The sequence below is a fragment of the Carassius gibelio genome, chromosome A1 (assembly GCF_023724105.1).
Source record: "Carassius gibelio isolate Cgi1373 ecotype wild population from Czech Republic chromosome A1, carGib1.2-hapl.c, whole genome shotgun sequence".
NCBI classification, from domain to species: Eukaryota; Metazoa; Chordata; class Actinopteri; order Cypriniformes; family Cyprinidae; genus Carassius; species Carassius gibelio.
This window is the reverse complement of record NC_068371.1, coordinates 14,811,825-14,833,785: the sequence shown is the minus strand read 5'-3', so window position 1 is coordinate 14,833,785 and position 21,961 is coordinate 14,811,825. Positions and strand designations below refer to the sequence as shown.

The following is a 21,961-nucleotide window of genomic DNA, read 5'->3' as shown; positions in this document are numbered from 1 at the left end:
GCGTGATGACGCAAATAAGTTCTTTGACGTTGTGGTAAAACACCCGACAAATGTAAAGTCTCTACTGTTAAGAAAAAAGAAAAGAAAATATAAAATATTGCCTTAATTGTAAACCATTGCAAATATCTAACAAATAAATAGTCCATAAATATTCTATGTATTCTGGTAGATTGCCTAGGTACATTGTGGTCTTTTATGATAGTAATAAAACACTATACAGATCCAGTCACTGCTGTTTCATATTGTTTCCTTGTTTTTCTAATATTAATAGCTACATCGCTACATTTATATAGGCATATTTACATTTACATTTATTCTATAAGCAGATGCTTTTATCCAAAGCGACTTACAAATGAGGACAGTGGAAGCAATCAAAAACAACAAAAAGAGCAATGATATATATGTGCTATAACAAGTGTCAGTTAGCTTAACACGGTACACATAGCAATGGCTTTTAAATAATATAATAACAAATATATATATATATATATATATATATATATATATATATATATATATATATATATATATATATATATATATATATATTAGATATAATATATATATATATATATATATATATATATATATATATATATAATAAATATATATATTATATATATATTATATATATATATTATATATATATAGAACCGAATACATATATACACACACACACACACACACACACAGAACACACACACACACAAATAATTGCATAATAAATTAAAAGAAAACCGAATACAAAAAGATTAGAAAGGTATATATATATATATATATATATATATATATATATATATTAAAGAATAGAATTAGAATAGTGAGTGCTAAAGTTAGAGAGTCAAATAAAGATGGAAGAGACGTGTTTAGGCCGATTCTTGAAAATGGCTAAGGACTCGGCTGCTTGGATTGAGTTGGGGAGGTCATTCCACCAGGAGGGAACATTTAATTTAAAAGTCCGTAAAAGTGACTTTGTGCTTCTTTGGGTTGGCACAATCAAGCGACGTTCACTTGCAGAACGCAAGCTTCTAGAGGCACATAACTCTGAAGTAATACATTTAGGTAAACGGGTGCGGAGTCAGTGGTAGTTTTGTAGGCAAATATCAATGCCTTGAATTTTATGCGAGCAGCTATTGGAAGCCAGTGCAAATTGATAAACAGAGGTGTGACGTGAATTATTTTTGGCTCATTAAAAATTAATCTTGCTGCCGCGTTCTGAATTAATTGTAAAGGTTTGATAGAATTGGCTGGAAGACCTGCCAAGAGATCATTGCAATAGTCCAGCCTGGACAGAACAAGAGCTTGAACAAGGAGTTGTGCAGCATGTTCCGAAAGAAAGGACTTGATCTTCTTGATGTTGAATAAAGCAAATCTGCAGGATCGGACAGTTTAAGCAATGTGGTCTGAGAAAATCAGCTGATCATCAATCATAACTCCAAGGCTTCTAGCTGTTTTTGAAGGAGATATGGTTGAAGTGCCTAACTTGATGGTGAAATAGTGATGGAACGATGGGTTTGCTGGAACCACAAGCAGTTCTGTCTTGACAAGGCTGAGTTGAAGGTGATGGTCCATCGTCCAGCAAGAAATGTCTGTTAGACAAACTGAGATGCGAGTAGCTACCGTCGGATCATCAGGATGGAATGAGAGGTAGAGCTGAGGACACCTCACCTCTCCAAGATACTTTGAAGGACCTATCTGATAGACTCAAACCATTGAAGTGTGGTTCTTGAGATGCCCTTTGCCAGTAGGGTTGATAGGAGGATCTGGTGATTAACCGTGTCAAAAGCAGCGGACAGATCAAGCAGGATAAGTACTTTGGAGAAGATTTGGATTCTGCTCTTGCCAGTCTCAGAGCTTCAACAACAGAGAGCAAGGCCGTCTCAGTTGAATGTCCACTTCTGAAGCCAGATTGGTTGCTGTAAAGGAGGTTGTTCTGTGTGAGGGATGCAGAGACTTGGTTGAACACAGCTCTTTCAAGTGTTTTAAAAATGAAAGGAAGAAGGGAAACTGGTCTGTAGTTCTCTAAAAGAGATGGGTTGAGGTTGGGTTTCTCAAGTAGTGGAGTTATACAAGCCTGTCTTAATGATGAGGGAAAAACACCAGTGTGGAGGGATGTGTTGATGATTTGAGTGAGTGCAGGTACAACTGCAGGAGAAATGGCTTGAAGAAGATGAGATGGAATAGGATCAAGCGGGCAAGTAGTAGGGTGATTAGAAAGGATGAGTTTGGAGAGTGAAGAGAAGAATGTAAACGAGTGTATGTTTGTTGGTGATATGAGCTTGAATGATTATATGTAATATATATATTTGCTCTAGAATTCGTTTTAAATGTCTATTGTCCAAAAATCTTTTTTAGGTCTACGAAGACTGTAGATTTTGTGAATAGTATATATATAATATAGTTAAATATTATATGCTGTTTTATACTGGCAAACAAAATTGTATTTTATTGTGCCTCATTGTTTTTGCCAGTAATATTGCCAGTAAACTTTGTTTATAAAATCTAAAATAAATGAAAGCTGATATTTGTATGGTTTATTCACTCAGAATTCAGGCAAAGCTTCCTCTGTCACTCCTGTCTAGATGTCAGCATCTAGATTAATGGGACAATGTTGCTTCATGTCACAATGAATTGCCGCTATTCATCATTTGCATGAGTGATTAATGATGATGTGAAGTGTCAGGAGCTGAATATTGTGGGTATGGATGAGTTGTCAGAGGTTCTGGCTCTTCAGATCGATCTGCTGCTGATCAGCAATGATGACACACGTGATGAATGGCCACCTGACCCTGAGCTACATTTGGGCATTTTTATAAAAATATAGAGATTAGAATTGGGTTTTAAAGAATCTATTTACTTGAAAACAAAATAAGCTTTGCCAAAAGTTAAAAAGCCTCTCTATTTGATGTGAATGAGCCCAGTAATCTCCTCTTTCAGATCTCAATAATTTCTCAAACTCTGCTCAGACTTGATCAAGATGCCAAAGTCTCTGATCAAAAGTCAGAAATCTCAAAATGAATGCAAACATTTCCGAGCTGCTCCATATTAATTTAATAGCTTGTGTACTAGATGACGATTTATTTGTTCTCCAAGGGAATTGTAGGAGAAGCATATGAGAAATTCTTCATGAAACTTCTTACATGTGCTGTTCATGAAATAACAACTTCTTCCATCTGATTTCAACACTTTACCATGTACGGCCACAATTTTTCTTCATATTCACAACATAAACACTGTATTTGTGTTAAAATGATTTGCTTGCAATAGCATAACATGATACCTCTTTGATGAACGATGGGAACATGCAGATTTTGTTATAATGCCAGTATGTATTTTAAAACAAAAAAGTAACTTTTAACAGTGCACAAATAGTTTTAAAGCCCCAAATAAGCATTTATTAATTTAAAGTTTTTTTTTTTTTTTGCATAAACAGACATCATAAACAGAATGTTCATATTTATTTATTGTTTCAACTGACAATAGTTAATATTTAATATTTGCTCTTAATTTAATACATTTAACACCTAAAAATTGCTCTGTATATGCCAACTCCTTTATTGCTTTGTTCTTTTTATCTGAACTTAGTTTTACTGTTTCACAAAACTTATTGTTCACAAAATATTCTGTTAGTTAAATATTAATTTACTGTAAAATAAATAAAACTTTAGCAAGTAGCCTAACCATTAGATAGCAAAAAAAAAAAAAAGCCTTATGGATAATTTATTTATTTTTTTATGGTATATATATATATATATATATATGCAAAGATATTTGCAACTGGTACTGTTTTTTGATATTATTTTAAGTTTTTGAAAAAAATATTATTATTTAAATATTTAATTACTGTATTACTTTAATTACTTTACATATTAACATATTGTGATCTAGATGGCTGCAAATATATTTTCTGTTTTTGTACAGTGGAATACCTTAATCATGTAGAATTGAAGCACAAAAGCAGCAGACAGGCTCTGGTTTCAATTTCACAGCATATTCAGCCGAGTATTTCTCTCACGGACAGACAGACAGCCAGTGGTGTGTGTGTTTGTGGGTGTTTCTGTCATGCTGCTCACCCTCTGCTCTTTTTATAAAGGCGATCTGATTTTATAGGCCTTGGCCAGACTCCTAGACCACAATTATAGCCAAGGCCCGGCTGACAGCGTCCTGGGACAGGTCTGCCTTTATTTAGCCTCTGTGTCTGTATGTGTTTAAATCTGGCCAGAAAGAGGGAAGTACAAATTGAGGGGAAGGAACACTGTAAACGAGAGAGAGAGAGAGAGAGAGAGAGAGAGAGAGAGAGAGAGAGAGAGAGAGCAGTTTATCTGTTGTATCTGCAGGCTGCTGGCAGGTCGAGGCTCGTCTCCGTGTAAATTCTTCCTGGGTCGAGAATAGTATACACAGACAACTGAACATGAAAGACAGGCACATGCTGATTAGCCCCACAGACAGACCAACGGTTATCTGGTCAAACGTTTTTAACATATTATGTACACACTTCTCTGACTGACATTTTTTAAATATTACTGCTTGTTTAAAGGAACTTTCAAGAGAAACTTTCTCATGATGTTTGCAAAGTGAAAAAAAAAGAATGTTGGCTTTATGTTTGCATAACTAAGAAAGAACTTTATTAAAATGTAAAAAAAAAAAAAGTTCAGAGAACATTCAGAAATAAAGTTTTCAGAACTTAATGGGAGCAAAACCTTAAGGCTGGTTCACACGGCAGGATAATTAGGCCGATTTTAGCCCCGATTCACCTTCCGACAATCTTAGGGTGCTCCGATTATCGTAAAATAATCTGATCAAATATTCCTGCCGTGTGTGGTGTGTTAAGACTGCTCTTCTCTGCTCGGAAGAACGTCGGGACCGCTCCGATCTCAAATCGGGGATATCCAACATGTTGGATTAATTTGGCCCGATTTCTTCTCGTGTGTGGTGTCCCCCGAGGACAAACAATCACGCAGCCTGTGGACTGTGGCGTGTAGCCAATCAGAAAGCGAGGTGACGAGGCAGTGAGGAAGTACGGTAATGCGACAGAGAGAAGAGTGGTTATGACGCAATCGTTAGCCTATTTTTTACAAAAACTGTTTATACGGGGCCATAATTTAACATAGAAGGTAATGGAGCCCTTTATACATTGTCGTGTATCTTTAGAAATAAATAATGGACAAACGGAGTCTTTAAACGCCTCAGATGTAAAGTTATTCGCTGTCAAAGTGACGCCAAAATGAATAGGGGTCAATGGGATGCTAACGCAAGTGAAGTTCTGCTAAAAGATGGCAGCCCCCACCCGACTTCAACTTCCGGTCGAGTTCCTTGCCCCCTGGTCCGCCATGATTTTTTACTCTGAAGTCACGTTTGATCTTGAGGGATTTTGCGAGATTTCCCGTCTGACCTGGGAATGCTCGGGAGTCAAATCGGTTCGTGTGTGATATGTTGATATTGCCGTGTGGCTGCACACCACACACTGAACGACCAAAACTGTTAGACCCGTGATTTTTTATCGCCGTGTGTGGGGTCTCTCAGGTTTGGAAAATCGGCCGACAATTTTAAAATCGTCCCGTGTGAACCTGGCCTTAGGCCCCGATCACAGAGAATGTGTTTTTCAAGTTAGCATAAACAATAGAGACTAATTTTAAAAAGGTGCCTCTCACTGCAAAAAATAAATAAATAAAAAATAAAAACCTTCCGTGTTATCGGGACCTTAGAATGTATTTTTTTGTTGGATCTTTTAAAATGTTGTCAAAATGTTAAAAGGGGGGGGGGGTGCAATGCTCGTTTTCACTCAATATCCTGTTAATCCAAAAAGTCTTTAGTTTTATTATATTTATAAGAGAAAGATAGTCTGTACCGTTTTTTCCCGGAAAAACACGAGCGGCTGGAGGCGTGGCATGTGGGCGGAGCTAAAGAATCACGAGCGCGAGCAAGCTTGTGCGTTGAAACTGTGACATTACCGTGAGGAAAAAAACATCATCCAAAACAAACCATGGCTAACAGTCAGATTCAGAGTATATTTATGATCCAGAATCAGATCCAGAGGCTGAAATTTAACAAGAGCAGCAGCAGCAACGACTACAGCAGGACGTCTCTATGTATTATGTATTGAAACTGTATATATACTGTATATCGTTTTTTTTTTTTTTTTTTAAGCTGTACATGTGGAAAGTGCAGTTTGATGACAACATCGCATTTTGTTTACTTGATGTGCTTACGCGCCGATAGTTAGCAACACAGAGATATTTGAAGCAGTTTTACTCACCGTCTGCGGTTCCAACACACGATCTTGACCCTTTTTCGTTGGGACTGCATTATCCTTAAGAAATAAACAATACGCAAATCCGGTGTCAAACTGGGCCTTGTTTGTAAAACAAGCATCTTCGAAATGCAGGGAACAAACACAAACACTTGCACAACTCCTTTGATGCTCTGTAAAAATAAACTCCATCCACTGGTCCCTTAATGCCGTTTTTTTTTTTTTTTTTTTTGGTCTGCTGTGCTTTGGTGACATTTCGCTCTCGCTCTGATCAGTGTATGTCTGTTGTGCTCTCAGTGCTCTGCTATACGGCAGCGCGTGCTCTTCCGGGAGAAGTGCCCTTAGGACCCATATAAGGAAATTCCGCTCCATCTAACGTCACACAGACCCATACTCGAAAACTTTCCGAAACTTGTGACAAAACGGAAGGAGTATTTTTGGAACGTACAACAAACGTACAACATAATTTTTTAAACTTTGTCCATGTTTAGCATGGGAATCCAACTCCGTAACAGTGTAAAAAACTCAGTATGCATGAAATAGCATTTCACCCCCCCTTTAACACACAAAAAAATGTATACATTTATCATGAAATGTTATTTATTTATTCGTAACACGTTTTTGTTAGACTTAGAGGTTTGTAGTTTTTAGAAAATGTTAAATGTTACTGGTTTCAGGGAACATCAAAAAGTAACGTTCCCAGAATGTTTGCTAATGTTCGCATTATCTAGAATTTATTATTATTATTATTTTATTATTATTATAATTAGCTGGCTTATTTCCTCGTACTCTGTTTATCTCTGCACATTTGACCACTCGTTACTCATAATCGACAAATCATATTTAGTAATATTATCGATTTAACTGCACTGATGCATTTGAATGAAAACAAAACCTAAATTAATATGACTTGACTCACAGGGTTATTATAACTACAACAATAAATAAATAAATAAAACATGAAACAACTTTTGTTCATAATAATATATAAAATACACTTAACCTATGTTATTGCAGTTGGTTTTCATTTTCATGATCCTGGTGTACTAAAATAAGTTGAATATAAATTATATATATATATATATATATATATATATATATATATATATATATATATATATATATATATATATATATATATATATAATAATGAATATGAAAACTACTGACATATTAAAGAAAAAATGGCAAGAACACAACACAATTACTAAAGCTTTAACTAAATTAAAATGAAAACAGATTATATTAAATAAAACATATTTCAACTATAATATAAAATATTATAAAATAAATATCATAAAACTATAAAACTATCTATATGAGACTAAAATATCACAGTTGTCTTGTTACCTTATTATATTTTGCTATTACTATTCATATCTTTTCATTATTTTTTTGTATCTTAATGTTCCATTTTTGCTTCCTATTTATTTATACTTAATGCCCAGACAAAGTAGCTGGCCGGGTTTATGTGACAAATACAAATGTTGACTTTTGACTGAGTGGTCATAAGTGTTTCTGTCTGACAGCTGGTTGAAAAATAAGAGGGAAATTAATTTGACAACTGGATTTTGATTTAAAAAAAAAAATCCCTGTAGGACAATGTGCATTGATGCATCATCACAGTCTTATCTGAGCCAATTTTGATTTCATGTTGGCCTTAGAACAATAGTTTTGAGTACTTCGATATCAAATCCATCTTTGTCTCTGCTGAAACAGTTCAGAAAAGAATAATAAATAATAAAAACTAGATTTTAATACTTTCTTAGGGAAAATGGAGTGTTGCTTGCCTGTACAATACAGTTGTAATGGTTTATATAAGACGTAAAAGTACTATGGACCGGGTGCTATGCTAATTGGACAGCTGCATTAAATACAGTACACGTACTTTGGAGCATGTGAAGTCCATGTTATACCACTGTAACAATAATACTATGATACCATCATTTTAGGAGATTCGAAACTCTGCAGGATGAACACAAATAAACACAGTACATGTGGTATAGAAATAAGCCGTTTCTTCACAACAAAGCGTTATATTTTCCAAAGAAATGTTGAAAAGGGACAAAAAGGGGGAAAAAAAATTAAGCTGCATTTGAAAAGGTTGAGAACCGTGTCGAGTGTGTGAAGTGAACAAACTACCATTAACCGCCAGAGTCATTTACAATCTATTTACACAAGAAAATCAGGTCCATGATTCTCCCATCTTCCATCCAGCTGACCATCAAACCGTGACGTGAGAGCATCAGTTGGAAAGCTTTCATTAGCAGAGACCATGCGGAGAGGACGACTGTTATAGGCAGTGACCGGGCAAAGGCTCGTAAACCTGGAAATGTAAAGAGTCAAAAGTGTGTTGAAGCTCTTAAGAGCGTATCGCTGCCAGCAGAGGCTTCGCTTTGTTCACCTTGGCTTCGGGAACGACAATAGAGGGGGAGAGAAACGGCAGGCTGGGAACTTATTGGGCATTTGTTGATCTATTCACACAATTCGTGAACAGACTGCATTTGGATTCTATACCGTAGACCAATTTAAAAGTATTAGATCCCAAACAGACTCTACACAAGTTCAACACAAACTCTTCCAGCAACACAAGCTTCATTTCATGCATTTTTTACATTCAGAAATGTGTCAGAATACGAGGGCGATATCGCAAATGGACATGAGCGTATAATCATCTTCTTCTATGGTCAGCTGGAGTTGCGGTGAAATTTGAAGAGAATTGAGCAAATTTAGTGAACATTCAGTTACCATTCAGATAAACTTCAGATTGTTTGCTGATATTATTTTTCATTACGTATCTAGTAACTAAACCAATATTAGACTTATTTATACAGTATATCATTATTTTAAAGTATGGCAAATATCACTATATTCCTGAAAAGTTATTTTGCGTGTTTTTATCATTTACTTGAAAGGAATTCTATATATAGAGATCCACTAATATGATATTAATTGTTTTTATTAAGTGCCTGATAACTTAACCAATACTTAAAAGACCTAATTTTATTTATAGCATATTCTGATATTAATTATTCGTATTATGTGTCTGATAACTGATTACTGAATTATTGTCAAAAGCAGAAATAAAACCATAAGCAATCATTAGAGTACAATAAAAAAATCTAAACACAAAATTCATTACTAGTATTTTATTTATTAATAAACATTTTGCATAAACCATATGCATATTGTTCTATTCTTTAGCGATATGCATTTGTTAACACTAGAGTTGTGTTAAATTGCTTGCATCACGTGGGCTAAATCCTCACATCTGCATCTGAATACTTGCGTAGAGTCTGTTTCTGACCTTAGATGTAACATGTTGAGTTCTGTTTGACATGAAAACGGGTGGAGCTGATCAACAATATCGCACAGTGATGATGAGAAGAACAACAATAATAACAACAACAGCAATAATATTATTAATAATAATAATACAAACTATCCACAGCTTTAAAACAAACATATGAGTCTCATGCTGATCTGTGAAAAACATAAGTCTGTCCATGGAGTCATTCAGCTGCCCTCGTCCTACTAGTCAACGACTGCTTTAAACGTCAATACGGCCTCCAGACGGCTTCCACTGACATGCTGGTTGGTGAACTGCTGTGGCTTCCCTCTGCCTCCACCACCTCGCTCTGATTGGGCAGAGAGGGGTGCAAGAGGGCAGAGCCTGTGGAGGCATTGGTGCAGGGCGGTAAGATGCGCGGCGGCGAGCGCTCGCCCCCTCCTCCTCCGCCTGGCATCATGGAGAACTGGTAAGAGCCGGCAGCACTGCTGTAGTACAAGTGATATGGGGACGAGCCGGCCTGGAAGGGTCCGGCCTGAGCCTGGGAGGAGCCAGCAGGGTATGCTGGGGGTAAGTATGTGTGGTAGCGGCCCGCTGGGCTGGCCATGGCTGACATGCCGATGCCGATGGCGTTGGTGACGGGGGTGGGTGTGTACGTGAACGCTCCGGTTGGGTACGGAACCCGTGGGTCCGAGAAACGGCCGTCTGGGAGGGAGGGGAGCGATGGGAAGGAACGCTCCAGACTGACACGAGGGTCAGTGAACGCCGTCAGATCTGGACCTACAGGAGCACAAAACATTTGTTTAGTTATACAGTTAAAAATGGGCTAAATGAGTCACTAGTTATCATCCAGTACACGTACAGAGCAGTGTTAATTTTGACACGAAACTTTAATTTAGTTTTAGTCTTAGTCTTTTGACTATAATTCTTTTTAGTTTTAGTCAAGTTTTAGTCATCTGATTTGTTTTAATTTCAGTCTTATTTTAGTCGACTAAAATTGCTTGGTATTTTAGTCGACTAAAATTGCTTGGTATTTTAGTCGACTAAAATAAGACTAAAATCAATAACAGATTTACTAGACAATTTTTTACAGCTGGTATAGGAAACAAACTTAACCAAAATATATAAAACACAAATTCAACTTTATTTCAACACAACTGTGTCTTTATTTCGATTCAAAAGCTTTTATGCAGCAACAAACACTGTCATGATAATGTAAACAATAACTAGCTGCCAATTGACCATCAATAAAAGAAAAATAACGTTAGATCCAGGACCTTAAAGCTTACAGCTGAGCTGAACAATAAGTGCATACATTTAAAGTAAATATTTAATAAGTTGGCAGCTAGGTGGATAAAAAAAAGTAACAAGATTTTATAAGGTATTCATTTGTCTAGCAATATTGTATGTTTTAAATACTACAATATTGCTAGATTTGTATGTATAATGATAGGATGTGAACATTCATGTTTCACATGACTAATATAGAAATATTTGTGATATTGTCAACAAGTAGAACATTATAAAATATACTAAACATTAGTATTAATCAAATGTATTTATCATGATATTACGTATTAGTATTGTGCTCTCATCTAATTTGAAGAAGGGGCTATTTTACAGTACTTTTCAGTTCGTAATATTTAATGCTACAACATCTACGCACTGCAGTCTTCCAATTTTGCTTAGCTCAATAAACAAAAGAACATCGTTGCGAAATTACATTTGAGAAAATGTCCGGGTGGCTCGTCTGTAAATGTATTTTCAAATTGGTGGTGTTCTTGCCACGAATGAGCTCTCTGCATGCTTTACGCTTTGTTTTGTTTTGTTCGTCGTCAAACGTGAAGTGAGCTGTGGACATTTTGTCGCTCTTTTAGACATCACCTCTTCGAATGCCGACTTCCCGGGAGCTCATTTAAAAACTGAAAACCTTCGCTTCACGTCTCAATGAGTCAGGCTCTGATTGGTTCTCTTCTCTCATGCAGTCTGTTCCGTTTTGCCGGTTCTTTTGCTCATTCTTCGCATCTTTCCCGTCTGCTGATTTGATTTTCGTCACAGTCTATTATCGTCTCGTCCTTTATTCGTTGACGATAATGTCAATCAATTTAGTCATAGTTTTAGTCTCCATCAGTGCCTTCTATTTTAGTTTTCGTTTCGTTTTCGTCCGCAAAAATATATTTGTGACGAAAACAATGACGAAAATATTTAGTCAACGAAATTAACACTGGTACAGAGATGTGAAATCAGTGTGGAGCAGCTCAGATCATTGGACACAAAATGATTTAATTTTTACTGAGCTCATATTGAGTTTTGATTATAGAGTTTTGAGCACAGTTTAAGACACTGTTGAGATCTGAAACACTAAAGGAGATGTGTGTGTGTGTGTGTGTGTGTGTGTGTGTGTGTGTGTGTGTGTGTGAGAGAGAGATTTCTGTTGTCTTTTTCTGTGCAGAAACATCTCCAAAAGTCTTCACGTGTTATGTGTTTATTGTAGATGCTAAATCTTGTGTGCAAAATGGGGCTATTATTGTTAAATACAAGTATTAAAAACCTTTAGATAGACAGACAGATAGATAGATAGATAGATAGATAGATAGATATATAGATAGATAGACAGACAGACAGACAGACAGACAGACAGACAGACAGACAGATAGATAGATAGATAGACAGACTCACAGTGTAAAGCGCTGCGGCTGGGTGAGATGGGTGTAGTGGGGTGAACCGCTGGGGTGGAGATGGGACCCAGGTAAGGGTACGGCTGCTCGTACGACCAGGATGGAGACGTTTGCATCTGCCTAGAATCTAAAACCAAAAAAATAATAATAATAATAATAAATAAAATATTCATATTTAATGAATGACTTTATGACTGCTCTACTTCACCAGCAAATCCAAGAAATACACACACAAAAAAAAAAAAAAAAAAAAAAAAATACAGAAATATTATTAATGGTTAATGAGTACACAGAGATAAACACACACAAACACACGGTTTAATTTTTACAGTTTTTCGGTCCAGCTCACTAAACTCACATGCACACATCCCTTAGAAACAGTGGTACACTGATGGTATCAGATGATAATATGTGACCCTGGACCATAAAACCAGTCTTAAGTGTTTTTTTTTTTACTGAGATTTATACATCACCTGAAAGCTGAATAAATAAGCCTTCCATTGAAGTATGGTTTATTATGATCGGACAATATTTGGCCGAGATACAACTATTTGAAAAACTGGAATCTGAGGGTGCAAAAAAATAAACAATAAAGTGTTGATATAATTTTGTAGGAAATTTACAAAATATCTTCATGGAACATGATCCTAATATTCTAATGATTTTTGGCATGAAAGGAAAATCGATAATTTTGACCCATACAATGTTTTTTTGGCTATTGCTAAAAATATACCCCAGCGACTTAAGACTTAAGAAGTTTTGTGGTCCAGGGTCACATATACTAAACAATTGCCAATTCAACAATTGTGTTCCTGTAGCTCAGTTGGTAGAGCATTGTGCTATCAAGCGCAAGATTGGGGGTTTGATTCTCTGGGAACACATGATAGGTAAAAATTGATAGCCTGAATGCACTGTAATTCGCTTTGGATAAAAGTGTCTGCTAAATGCATACATTTAATTTAATTAAATTTTAATCACTGGCATTGAAAAGTATGCTGTCGGTAGGATTTTTTATGTTTTAGAAAGAAGTCTCTTCTGCTTACCAAGGCTGCATTTAATCAAAAATACACAAAAATTTTAACCTTTCAAAATTACTGTTTGCTATGTGAATATATTGTAAAATGTAATTTATTCATGTGATCAAAGCTGAATTTTCAGCATCATTACTCCAGTCTCCCGTGTCACACGATCCTTCAGGTATCAGTCTAATATTCTGATTTGCTGAAGAAACATTTCTGATTATTATTAATGTTTAAAACAGTTGTGCTGCTTCATTTTTTTTTTTTTTTTTTTTGAGGAAACTGTGATACATTAATTTTTTCAGGATTCTTTGATGAATAGAAAGTTCAAAAGGACAGTATTTATTGGAAATAGTAATCTCTTGTAACATTAATGTTTATACTGTCACTTTTGATCAATTTAATGCATTCTTGCTGAATAAAAGTATTAGGGTGCATTCACACCTGTCTTCTTTGGTTTGATTAAATCGAACTCAAGTTCATTTCCCACCTTGGTGTGGATCTTTTGGGCAGGTGTGAATACACTCGAGACCCAGCTGAAGAGGTGGTCTCAGCCCGGTTCCAAACAAACTCTGGTACACCTGAGAATTTCTGTTCAACGAATGAATGACCTTTAGCACAAGTGTGGCTTTGTGTACAATTTCTGATTCACTTGCAAAAAGAGCAGTGTAAAAGTGAACCACACCAAAAAAATCTACATTGTATTTGGTCCAGACCAAAGCAAGTGAACTAGCGGACTTTCCTGGAGTGAAAACACCCTTAATTTCTTTCCAAAACTTAAGTGTATGTTAAATCAGTAGAATATTAAATATGGGTCTCTATTCAAGACAAACACGGGGACACTGAATAATGGAGCGAGAAGAGCAGGAGGAGGAGAAGACATTCTCTTAGTAATGAGTCTCTCTCTCTCTCTCTCCCTCCCCATGGTCTAATAAATGCTCGCCGATTGCCTGCAGACTTCCAGACTGAAGGGGAGGGAGAGCCATCAGAGAGGAAGCAAATTATGCACAGCGGCCAAAAAGTGCGCGGTCCGTTTCAAGTGCAGCCAGAGCGGGGCCCGCTGCCAGGCCCCCCAGAAACCCCCTCTTTTCCTGCCTCCCTCCCCAGGCTCAGGGCTTGTGATCTGGAGCAGGAGTCACACATGGCTGGGTGGGTGGCTGGAGGCGGATTCGAGCATCCGGTGCGACCGGGAGTCATTTTTTTTTACTAGGCTTTAACACACATACACACAGCTACCAAAAATTTAGATGGGAGAAATACACACCGAATAAAATTATACTTAGGAATCAGTGCTGTTGTCATTAGCTAATACTAAGACTAATTACATTTTTTTAAATAAACTAACTGAAATTAAGCTTAAATTAAAACTGAAATAATGCAAAAATACTATTTCTGATTAAATTAGATACAATTTTAAACTTAAAAATAAACAAAAATTTGAAAATATAAATGTCTTGGCTACTGAAATGAAATATGAAATAAGAAGCTGAAGTACTAAAATTACAACATGCTTCACAACCCAACAATTAATCCTCAACAATTAATCCAAAATGCGGCTGCAAGATTATTTTTAATGAGCCAAAAAGAATACACCTCACACCTCTGTTTAATTTGCACTGGCTTCCAATAGCTGCTCACATAAAATTCAAGGCATTAATGTTTGCCTACAAAACCACCACTGGCTCTGCACCCCTTTACCTAAATGTATTACTTCAGACTTATGTGCCTCTAGAAGCTTGCGTTCTGCAAGCAAATGACACATTATTCTGCCATCCCAAAGAGGCAAAGAATCACTTTCACTGACTTTTTTTCAGTTAACTGTTCCCTCAAGAATCGATTGGATAAATGACTTAGTGACTGACTTAAGAGAGTGGTTTGCCCTCACCTACTGGTAATTTTAGTTTCACATTTAAAATTATCACTATTTTTATCTATAAGTTTTATTTCTATATAGCCGTTTTTATATTTAAAACATTAATCTCATAACATGATTTATGCAATTTGTAAGTGCAGTGTAAATGCATGTACAAGTGCTAGAAGAAGAAAAAAGTGTATAGAGACCTGAATTAAGCTTAAACTTGTCTTGACTTTATTTATTTTTAAGCCACTTACTCAATGGAAATGTGTGTTTGTGTGTGTGTGTGTGTGCTCTTGTTTTTGTGACATATAGGGACACAACTTTATATAATTACATGGGTATGACACAGGTATTACAAGGAGAGGGTGACTTATGAGGACATAACCCATGTCCCCATTTTTCAAAATGCTTATAAATCATACAGAATGAGTTTTTTGAGAAAGTAAAAATGCACAAAGATTCCTGTGAGGGTTAGGGTTAGGTTTAGGGTTGGTGTAGGGCCATAAAATATACAGTTTGTACAGTATAAAAACCATAACACCTATGGGATGTCCCCACTAAGCCATGGATATCACTCTAAAAACTCTCCTTGGGAGCAGCTCTACTAAACTATTGCTGTCTTTAATGGAAAAATTAAGCGTATAAGGGTTTGGTGAATAAATAATGACAGAATAATAATTTATAGATGAGAAGAGTTGACTTGGGAAAGTGTTTCTGTAGGGACTCTTGGTATGGAAACACGTCTTTTAGAAGTGGGTTTGAAATCGTTTTCTTGAGAAGAATTCATTGTGATCCTCTGAGGTTTGATTTGCGGGAATGATCAAAGTCGTGAACGTCGTTACCAAAGTCTCAGTTATCAGACTGCAGACAATTCTAGCTTCCAAAATCCCCTTCAGCAGAACCATTTGCTCCATTTCATCAGCTTTCGGAAAAACTATTGGGAGAAATCAAAGTGATTGAGGACATTTGAGAAGCTTAAGTTGAAGCATTAAATTTGCTAAAGTTTAAACTTCAACTAAAACTGATTACACACACACTGTATATAAAAAAAAAAAAAACCTGAAATAAAAATTCATATGAATCTTTTTAAATAAACAAACAAAAATAAGATTCTAAAATACAAAAAAAAATACCCTTTATATTATTAAAACATATCCAATTTTCCAACAGACTTTTGTCCTAACTTCCCTAATCTGCACACACTTTTGGTTAACCCAGAAACCTCCACAAACAAGAGTTACAAATGTACATGAATGCGTTTCCTCAAATCTGCATGCAGCAGAGCTCATCCAAACACGTCGGCACACAAACAAACATCGATACATCGGGCCCATGAAAGCAGCTGCTTCTGATTTTCATGGTATGAAAAGAGAAGTAGCAAAGAAAGAGAGAGAAAAAGAGAGCTCTTGAATGACTTAATAACAGTTTCCGCTGGCCATAATCCCGCTGCTATTTTTGGCCGGTAGATCAGAGAAAAGCACGAGGCAGGAAACATACAGTCCGGCCCGGTTCAGTCCTTTCATCACTCCATCCAGCCGTTCAGCTCAATTCCACTGCAACATTTATCACTCAGGGCTTGTCAAGTTTGTCTGATATTTCTTAGAAAAATTCAATTATTATTATTTTTTAAAATAAGACGTTTAAATGGAAACGTCTGTGTTTTAGGACATCTATATTTTGATCAGTAAACAGCTCCACCATCCAGACCAGCACTAGATAACATCATTTTGGTTTAAAACCAATTAGTCTAATTTAATCACCTTATTTCCATAAATAAAATAAAATAGCACTAGATTTGGTTGCGCTTTGAATGAGGGATTTTCACACAAGCCTGCTTCCTCTCAAACGCGTCTCACTTCCTCTTTTCTGCATTCTGCTTCCCCCTCATTACGCATTTGCATCTTTCTGTGATTCTCTCTCTCACACACCTTTCTCCCATCTGCACCCACGAAAGGGAAGAGAAACTAAGAGGATCTCAGCGTTTCGGAGCGGGAGGTCTGTGCTTTCAGATTGGGAAATGTTTTTAACCACGCATGAAAAGCAGAAGTGCTGCTTGGGCCGAACTTAGAGCTTTAATCAGTTGATTTCTCAGAAGATGAGTCTGAATATATACACTGCTGTTTAAAAGATCGAAAGAAATTCATATTTCTATTCAGCAGAGATGCATTAAATAAGTTTAAAAAGTGACAGTAAAATGTTCATCATGTACTAAAAGATTTCTATTAAATAAAAAACTCTCCTTTTTAACTTTCTATTCATCAAAGAATCCTGAAAAATAAAATGCATCAAGGTTTCCACAAAAATATGAAGCAGCACAACTGTTTTCAGCATTGATGATAATCAGAAATGTTTCTTGAGCAGCAAATCAGCATATTAGAATGATCACATGCAGGAGTAATGGTGTTGAAAATGAAGCTTTGCATCACATGGATAAATTACATCTTAACATATATTTTAAAATATATGACAGTCATTTTGAATTGTAATATTATCTACTATTTTTTTGTGTGTTTTTGTTCAAACAAATGAACCCTTGGTGAGAAAAAAAAAATTAAAATAATTATTTTAATTATAATTTGGGGAAACTCAAAACTACTGCACTCCATCTAACTGGTTTCAATATAAAAACACATTGTGTGTGAATGCTGCCTATTCATAACTGAAGGTGTAATCATATTACTCAAAATATTTAATAAATGAATGTGCATGACACAAGGCATAACACATTTGATTGCCATAAATATGCTGGAATATTGCATATGCTGTAATGCTCAAAAGAAACAATGAAAGAGCAAAGAAACATTTGTGGCCCCCCAAGGCTTTTGATGATTGTAAACTTTCCCTTCCACTGCATGTGTGTGTGTGTGTGTGTTTGTGTGTGTGTGTGGCAGCACGCTCTGGCATGCTTGTCTAAGCTTCAATCAAAGGAGGCCTTGTTCACTGTATTTGTTATGTCTGAACGTCTGATGATGTGTGATGTGTCCCCGCTTCCCCCCATCACCTGCCAGGAACAAGAAGAACCAAAAACAACGTGCCATACACACACACACACACACACACACACACACACATGCACGCACACACACTTCCTTTCACTATACCCGAACTATTACAGACTAATGCAAAAGCAAAACACAGGAGTGTTTGCAGCACATTCTGATTGTTTTTATTAAATGTTTCTATTCCAGAAAAGCAATTAATATGATTTTATTACTGAAATTAATGAGGTCAGTGATACTTAGAATTATGTACAGTGGGTGTAATAGGGCTGAATGACTGCAAATAGACAAGACTAGACTAGAATAGAGGATTATATATTTTATAACTGCTTGTCATGTGAACATTTAACTGGCATTAGACAACTATGAATATGCAAATGTTGTTAAATGACTGAAATATTAATACATATTAAATATGAAATTTGAATAAATATATTTATAAATATTATAAAAAATGTTAGGGGGAAAAGTAAATGTAAAGGTAAATATTTAAATACAACAAAAGTAAATGCAAAAATATTTTAAGTCTACGGGGTTCAGCTGATTAAAAACATATATATATATAACATATTAAACATATAGACATATATAATTAGGAAAAAAACTTAGCCAGGAAATTACAAAAGTTTGGGAATCCCTGGAATAGGAATAAAAACTGAAATGAAGAACAATCCTCTACAGCAAAAAAGTAGATTAGATTAGATTATAATAGAATAGAGTAGAGTAGAGTAGAATAGAATATGATACACTAGAATATAACTAACAATCAAGTCTAACCTCAGTAGAAGAGCACAATAAATAATCAAATAGACAAAACAGAAGGGAATATTATGGAATTGAATAAAATTAAAGGGTTGTTTCACCAAAAAAATAAAAATTAGCCTATAAATCACTCACCTTGAAGTCATCCTATGTGTATATGACTTTCTTCTTTTATACGAATCCAGTCAGAGTTACAAAAAAAAACTGTCTTTGACCTTTCAAGCTGTTGGATGACTCCATCGGTCCGTAAGAAGTTTAATAAAAATCACATCCATAAAAATGTGTCTCACATGGCTCCGGGGGGTGAACAAACGCCTTCTGTAGCGAATCAATATGTTTTTGTAAGAAAAATTTCCATATTCAAAACGTAATAATCACATTAATCTAGCTTGCGCTCAATTTGTTGAAACAGATACAGTTCCAGGGTCAGTGCTGCACATGCGCCGGTGTGTCTTGTGAAAACCAACGTTTGTTAACAGGAGCAAAGTTGCTTTGTTCGAAATCCTCGTTTTTTTCTTCTAATTCATAACCATTGTTTGGTTTTGATCTCTTCACTGCATTTCATCGTGCGTCACTTCTGAGCGGCACAAGCACAAAGCTGACCTCATACTTCATTCCCCCGGAACTGCTTCGTTTACAACTGTGAGCACAAGCTACATTAGTTAGTTTTACAAAACACATCGATTCGCTACAGAAGGACTTTGTTCGCCCCCCGGAGCTGTGTGAGACACTTTTTTTAATGGATGAGCTTTTTATTAAACTTCTCATGGACCGATGGAGTGCAACACCCACTGAGTTGCATCCAACAGCCGGAAAGATCAAAGACAATTTTTTTAAATAACTCCTACTGAATTTGTCTGAAAGTAGAAAGTCATATACACCTAGGATGACTTCAGGGTGAGTAATTTATGGCTTAATTTTCATTTTTGTCTAAAGTAACCCTTAAACAAAAAGGTCTACCCTCAGTAGAAGAGATCTAGAATAGAATAGGGCAGAACAGAATGGAACTGAATAGAGTTCCCAACAGCACTGCCCTTGTGTGTCATCACTGATGTAGATGTGCGTAAGGTACAGAGTGTTTTTGAGTCTAACTCACCGGAAATCTGGCTGTGGGCGGGACTGCTGAAGGGGGGAGTGCTGAGGGCGGGACGGGGGTTGGGGGCAGGGCCGTGGTGTGGACTGCACCGCATGGCACTTCGCCTCAATTGCTCAGAGAAAGCTAACGCGCCTGGCTTTACTGCTTCATCGGGCTTCTGTCGGTGGCCTGGACACACACACACACACATATACAGAATGTAGATGAGAAAGAACGATGTAGGTACTGACTGTCCATTAACACAATCAAAGCCACTTAAAGACACACACAACATATACACTATGATCTGACCACACACACACACTTCTGTACACCTCGCTTCCTACTAATGATGTTGAATGAGCTTGTCATTGCACCAGTAGGGGACGCTGTGGTGTCTAATGTGTGTGTCTGTGTGTGTGTGTGTGTGTGTGTGTGTGTGTGTCCCTCTGACCTCACACATAGAGAGCACAGTGGGATTAATGATCACAGGCGATGAGAGAAAAAGGCAAACGGAAAGGAACAGAAAAGACGCGGCCGCAGCTGTGTGAAACCATCAGCCGCACTCATCTGCATAGTCATCGGCGCGCACGTGAGGAGAGGAAGTCCTGCTGAAATCAGAGAGCATTTCTAAGCGCTTTGAAGACGAGGCCAGCGCATCCCGCCAGACAGACCCAGAATATGCGGGGTGGCGCCGACCAATGGATTCCCGACCGGAATAACGGACCAACAGGGAATAGACCCACCACAGCCACCAACACGAAAGCACAGTGTGATATGCACTCATATAAAGACATGCTATTAAAATACACATACACACACACACACACACACACACACACACACACACACACACACACACACACACACACACACAAAAACATTGTACACTAGTCTGACTGACAGATACTAGACTAAAACCAACATGATTCAGAAATACACCAATAATATGCAATACCAATTCAAGTATTTAGGCAGGATATACACTTTTTAACTCGATATTAATGACAACCCTGGTCCTTTAGTCATGATAAACTTAGTAATAATAATAATAATGAAAACCTAATACACAATGAATATTATTATAAAGTTATTATAATAATTACTAAATTATTAACAAACTAAAAAATCTACTTAAAATTAAAGGTAAAATACAATTATATATCAGTAATAACAATAAATACATATTTAAAGTTATAATAATTACTACATTATTATTAATGACGTTAATACTAATATATTATTATTATTGTTATTATTATTATAACAAGGGGTATCCTACAGTACACATGCTAAAACCATTCAGTACCATAGAATTTGCATCAGATATCATCACTTTAGTATGTACTGGTTAGTAAGGGGCATATAAAAAGTTTCCTGTGAACCAACATAAAAATCAGACTTAAATCTCACCTGTTACTTGTTAAACTGACTAAAAACACAGTAGAGACAAAATGAAACCCCATCCGGCCACCAAGAGCCAAACCACACCAAACACAGACAAGCCTACAGCTTTAGTTTGCTGTTTTACACTAACCAAATGAGAATGAGAACTAACTAAAAACACTAGTTGGCAATTCCTATACCACATATCTGGGCCCAAATAGTATTGTAATGCTTAAAAGTGTCTGAAGGTCACATGACTGATATATATATATATATATATATATATATATATATATATATATATATATATATATATATATATATATATATATATATATATATATAAATACATTTATATCTGGATGTGTCGTCACTCACGTCGGGGTTCGCGGGGTCCGTCTACAGTAATCTTGATGGCTCGCTGGTATGTTGCCACCTGAGGAGGGTTTGTGAAGACCGTGATGGTGAGAGTGAAACTCTTCCCTGAAAAATACAGTCAAAACAAACAGGTTAGAAATTCAGCATTTGCAGAAGATATTTAGCACTTCTTCACAGGATATATTTGTGAGGAGTACATATTTAAAGGAGTGTGCGACTGTAAAACTGCGAGTGAGTGTTATTCTGGATGAAGACATTTGTGGCTGA

General features: G+C 36.3%; 1 protein-coding gene across 6 annotated transcripts in view; it reads right to left on the bottom strand.

Moving 5' to 3' along the window:
* Positions 1 to 8,138: 8,138 nt before the first annotated feature.
* The window catches only part of LOC128013330 (runt-related transcription factor 1), a 51,012-nt gene continuing 37,189 nt past the window's right edge, over positions 8,139 to 21,961 (bottom strand). For 3 of the 6 annotated variants that reach the window (XM_052596281.1, XM_052596367.1, XM_052596522.1), the window contains 4 exons: positions 21,695 to 21,799; positions 19,952 to 20,119; positions 12,219 to 12,344; positions 8,139 to 10,319 (listed from right to left, as the gene is read on the bottom strand). In XM_052596281.1, the coding sequence (XP_052452241.1) occupies positions 9,808 to 10,319; positions 12,219 to 12,344; positions 19,952 to 20,119; positions 21,695 to 21,799 (911 nt within the window). In that variant the 3' untranslated portion in view covers positions 8,139 to 9,807. Of the gene's footprint in view, positions 10,320 to 12,218; positions 12,345 to 15,302; positions 16,029 to 19,951; positions 20,120 to 21,694; positions 21,800 to 21,961 lie in introns of those variants that run through there. The other 3 variants (XM_052596449.1, XM_052596606.1, XM_052596678.1) reach the window with 2 other exon arrangements.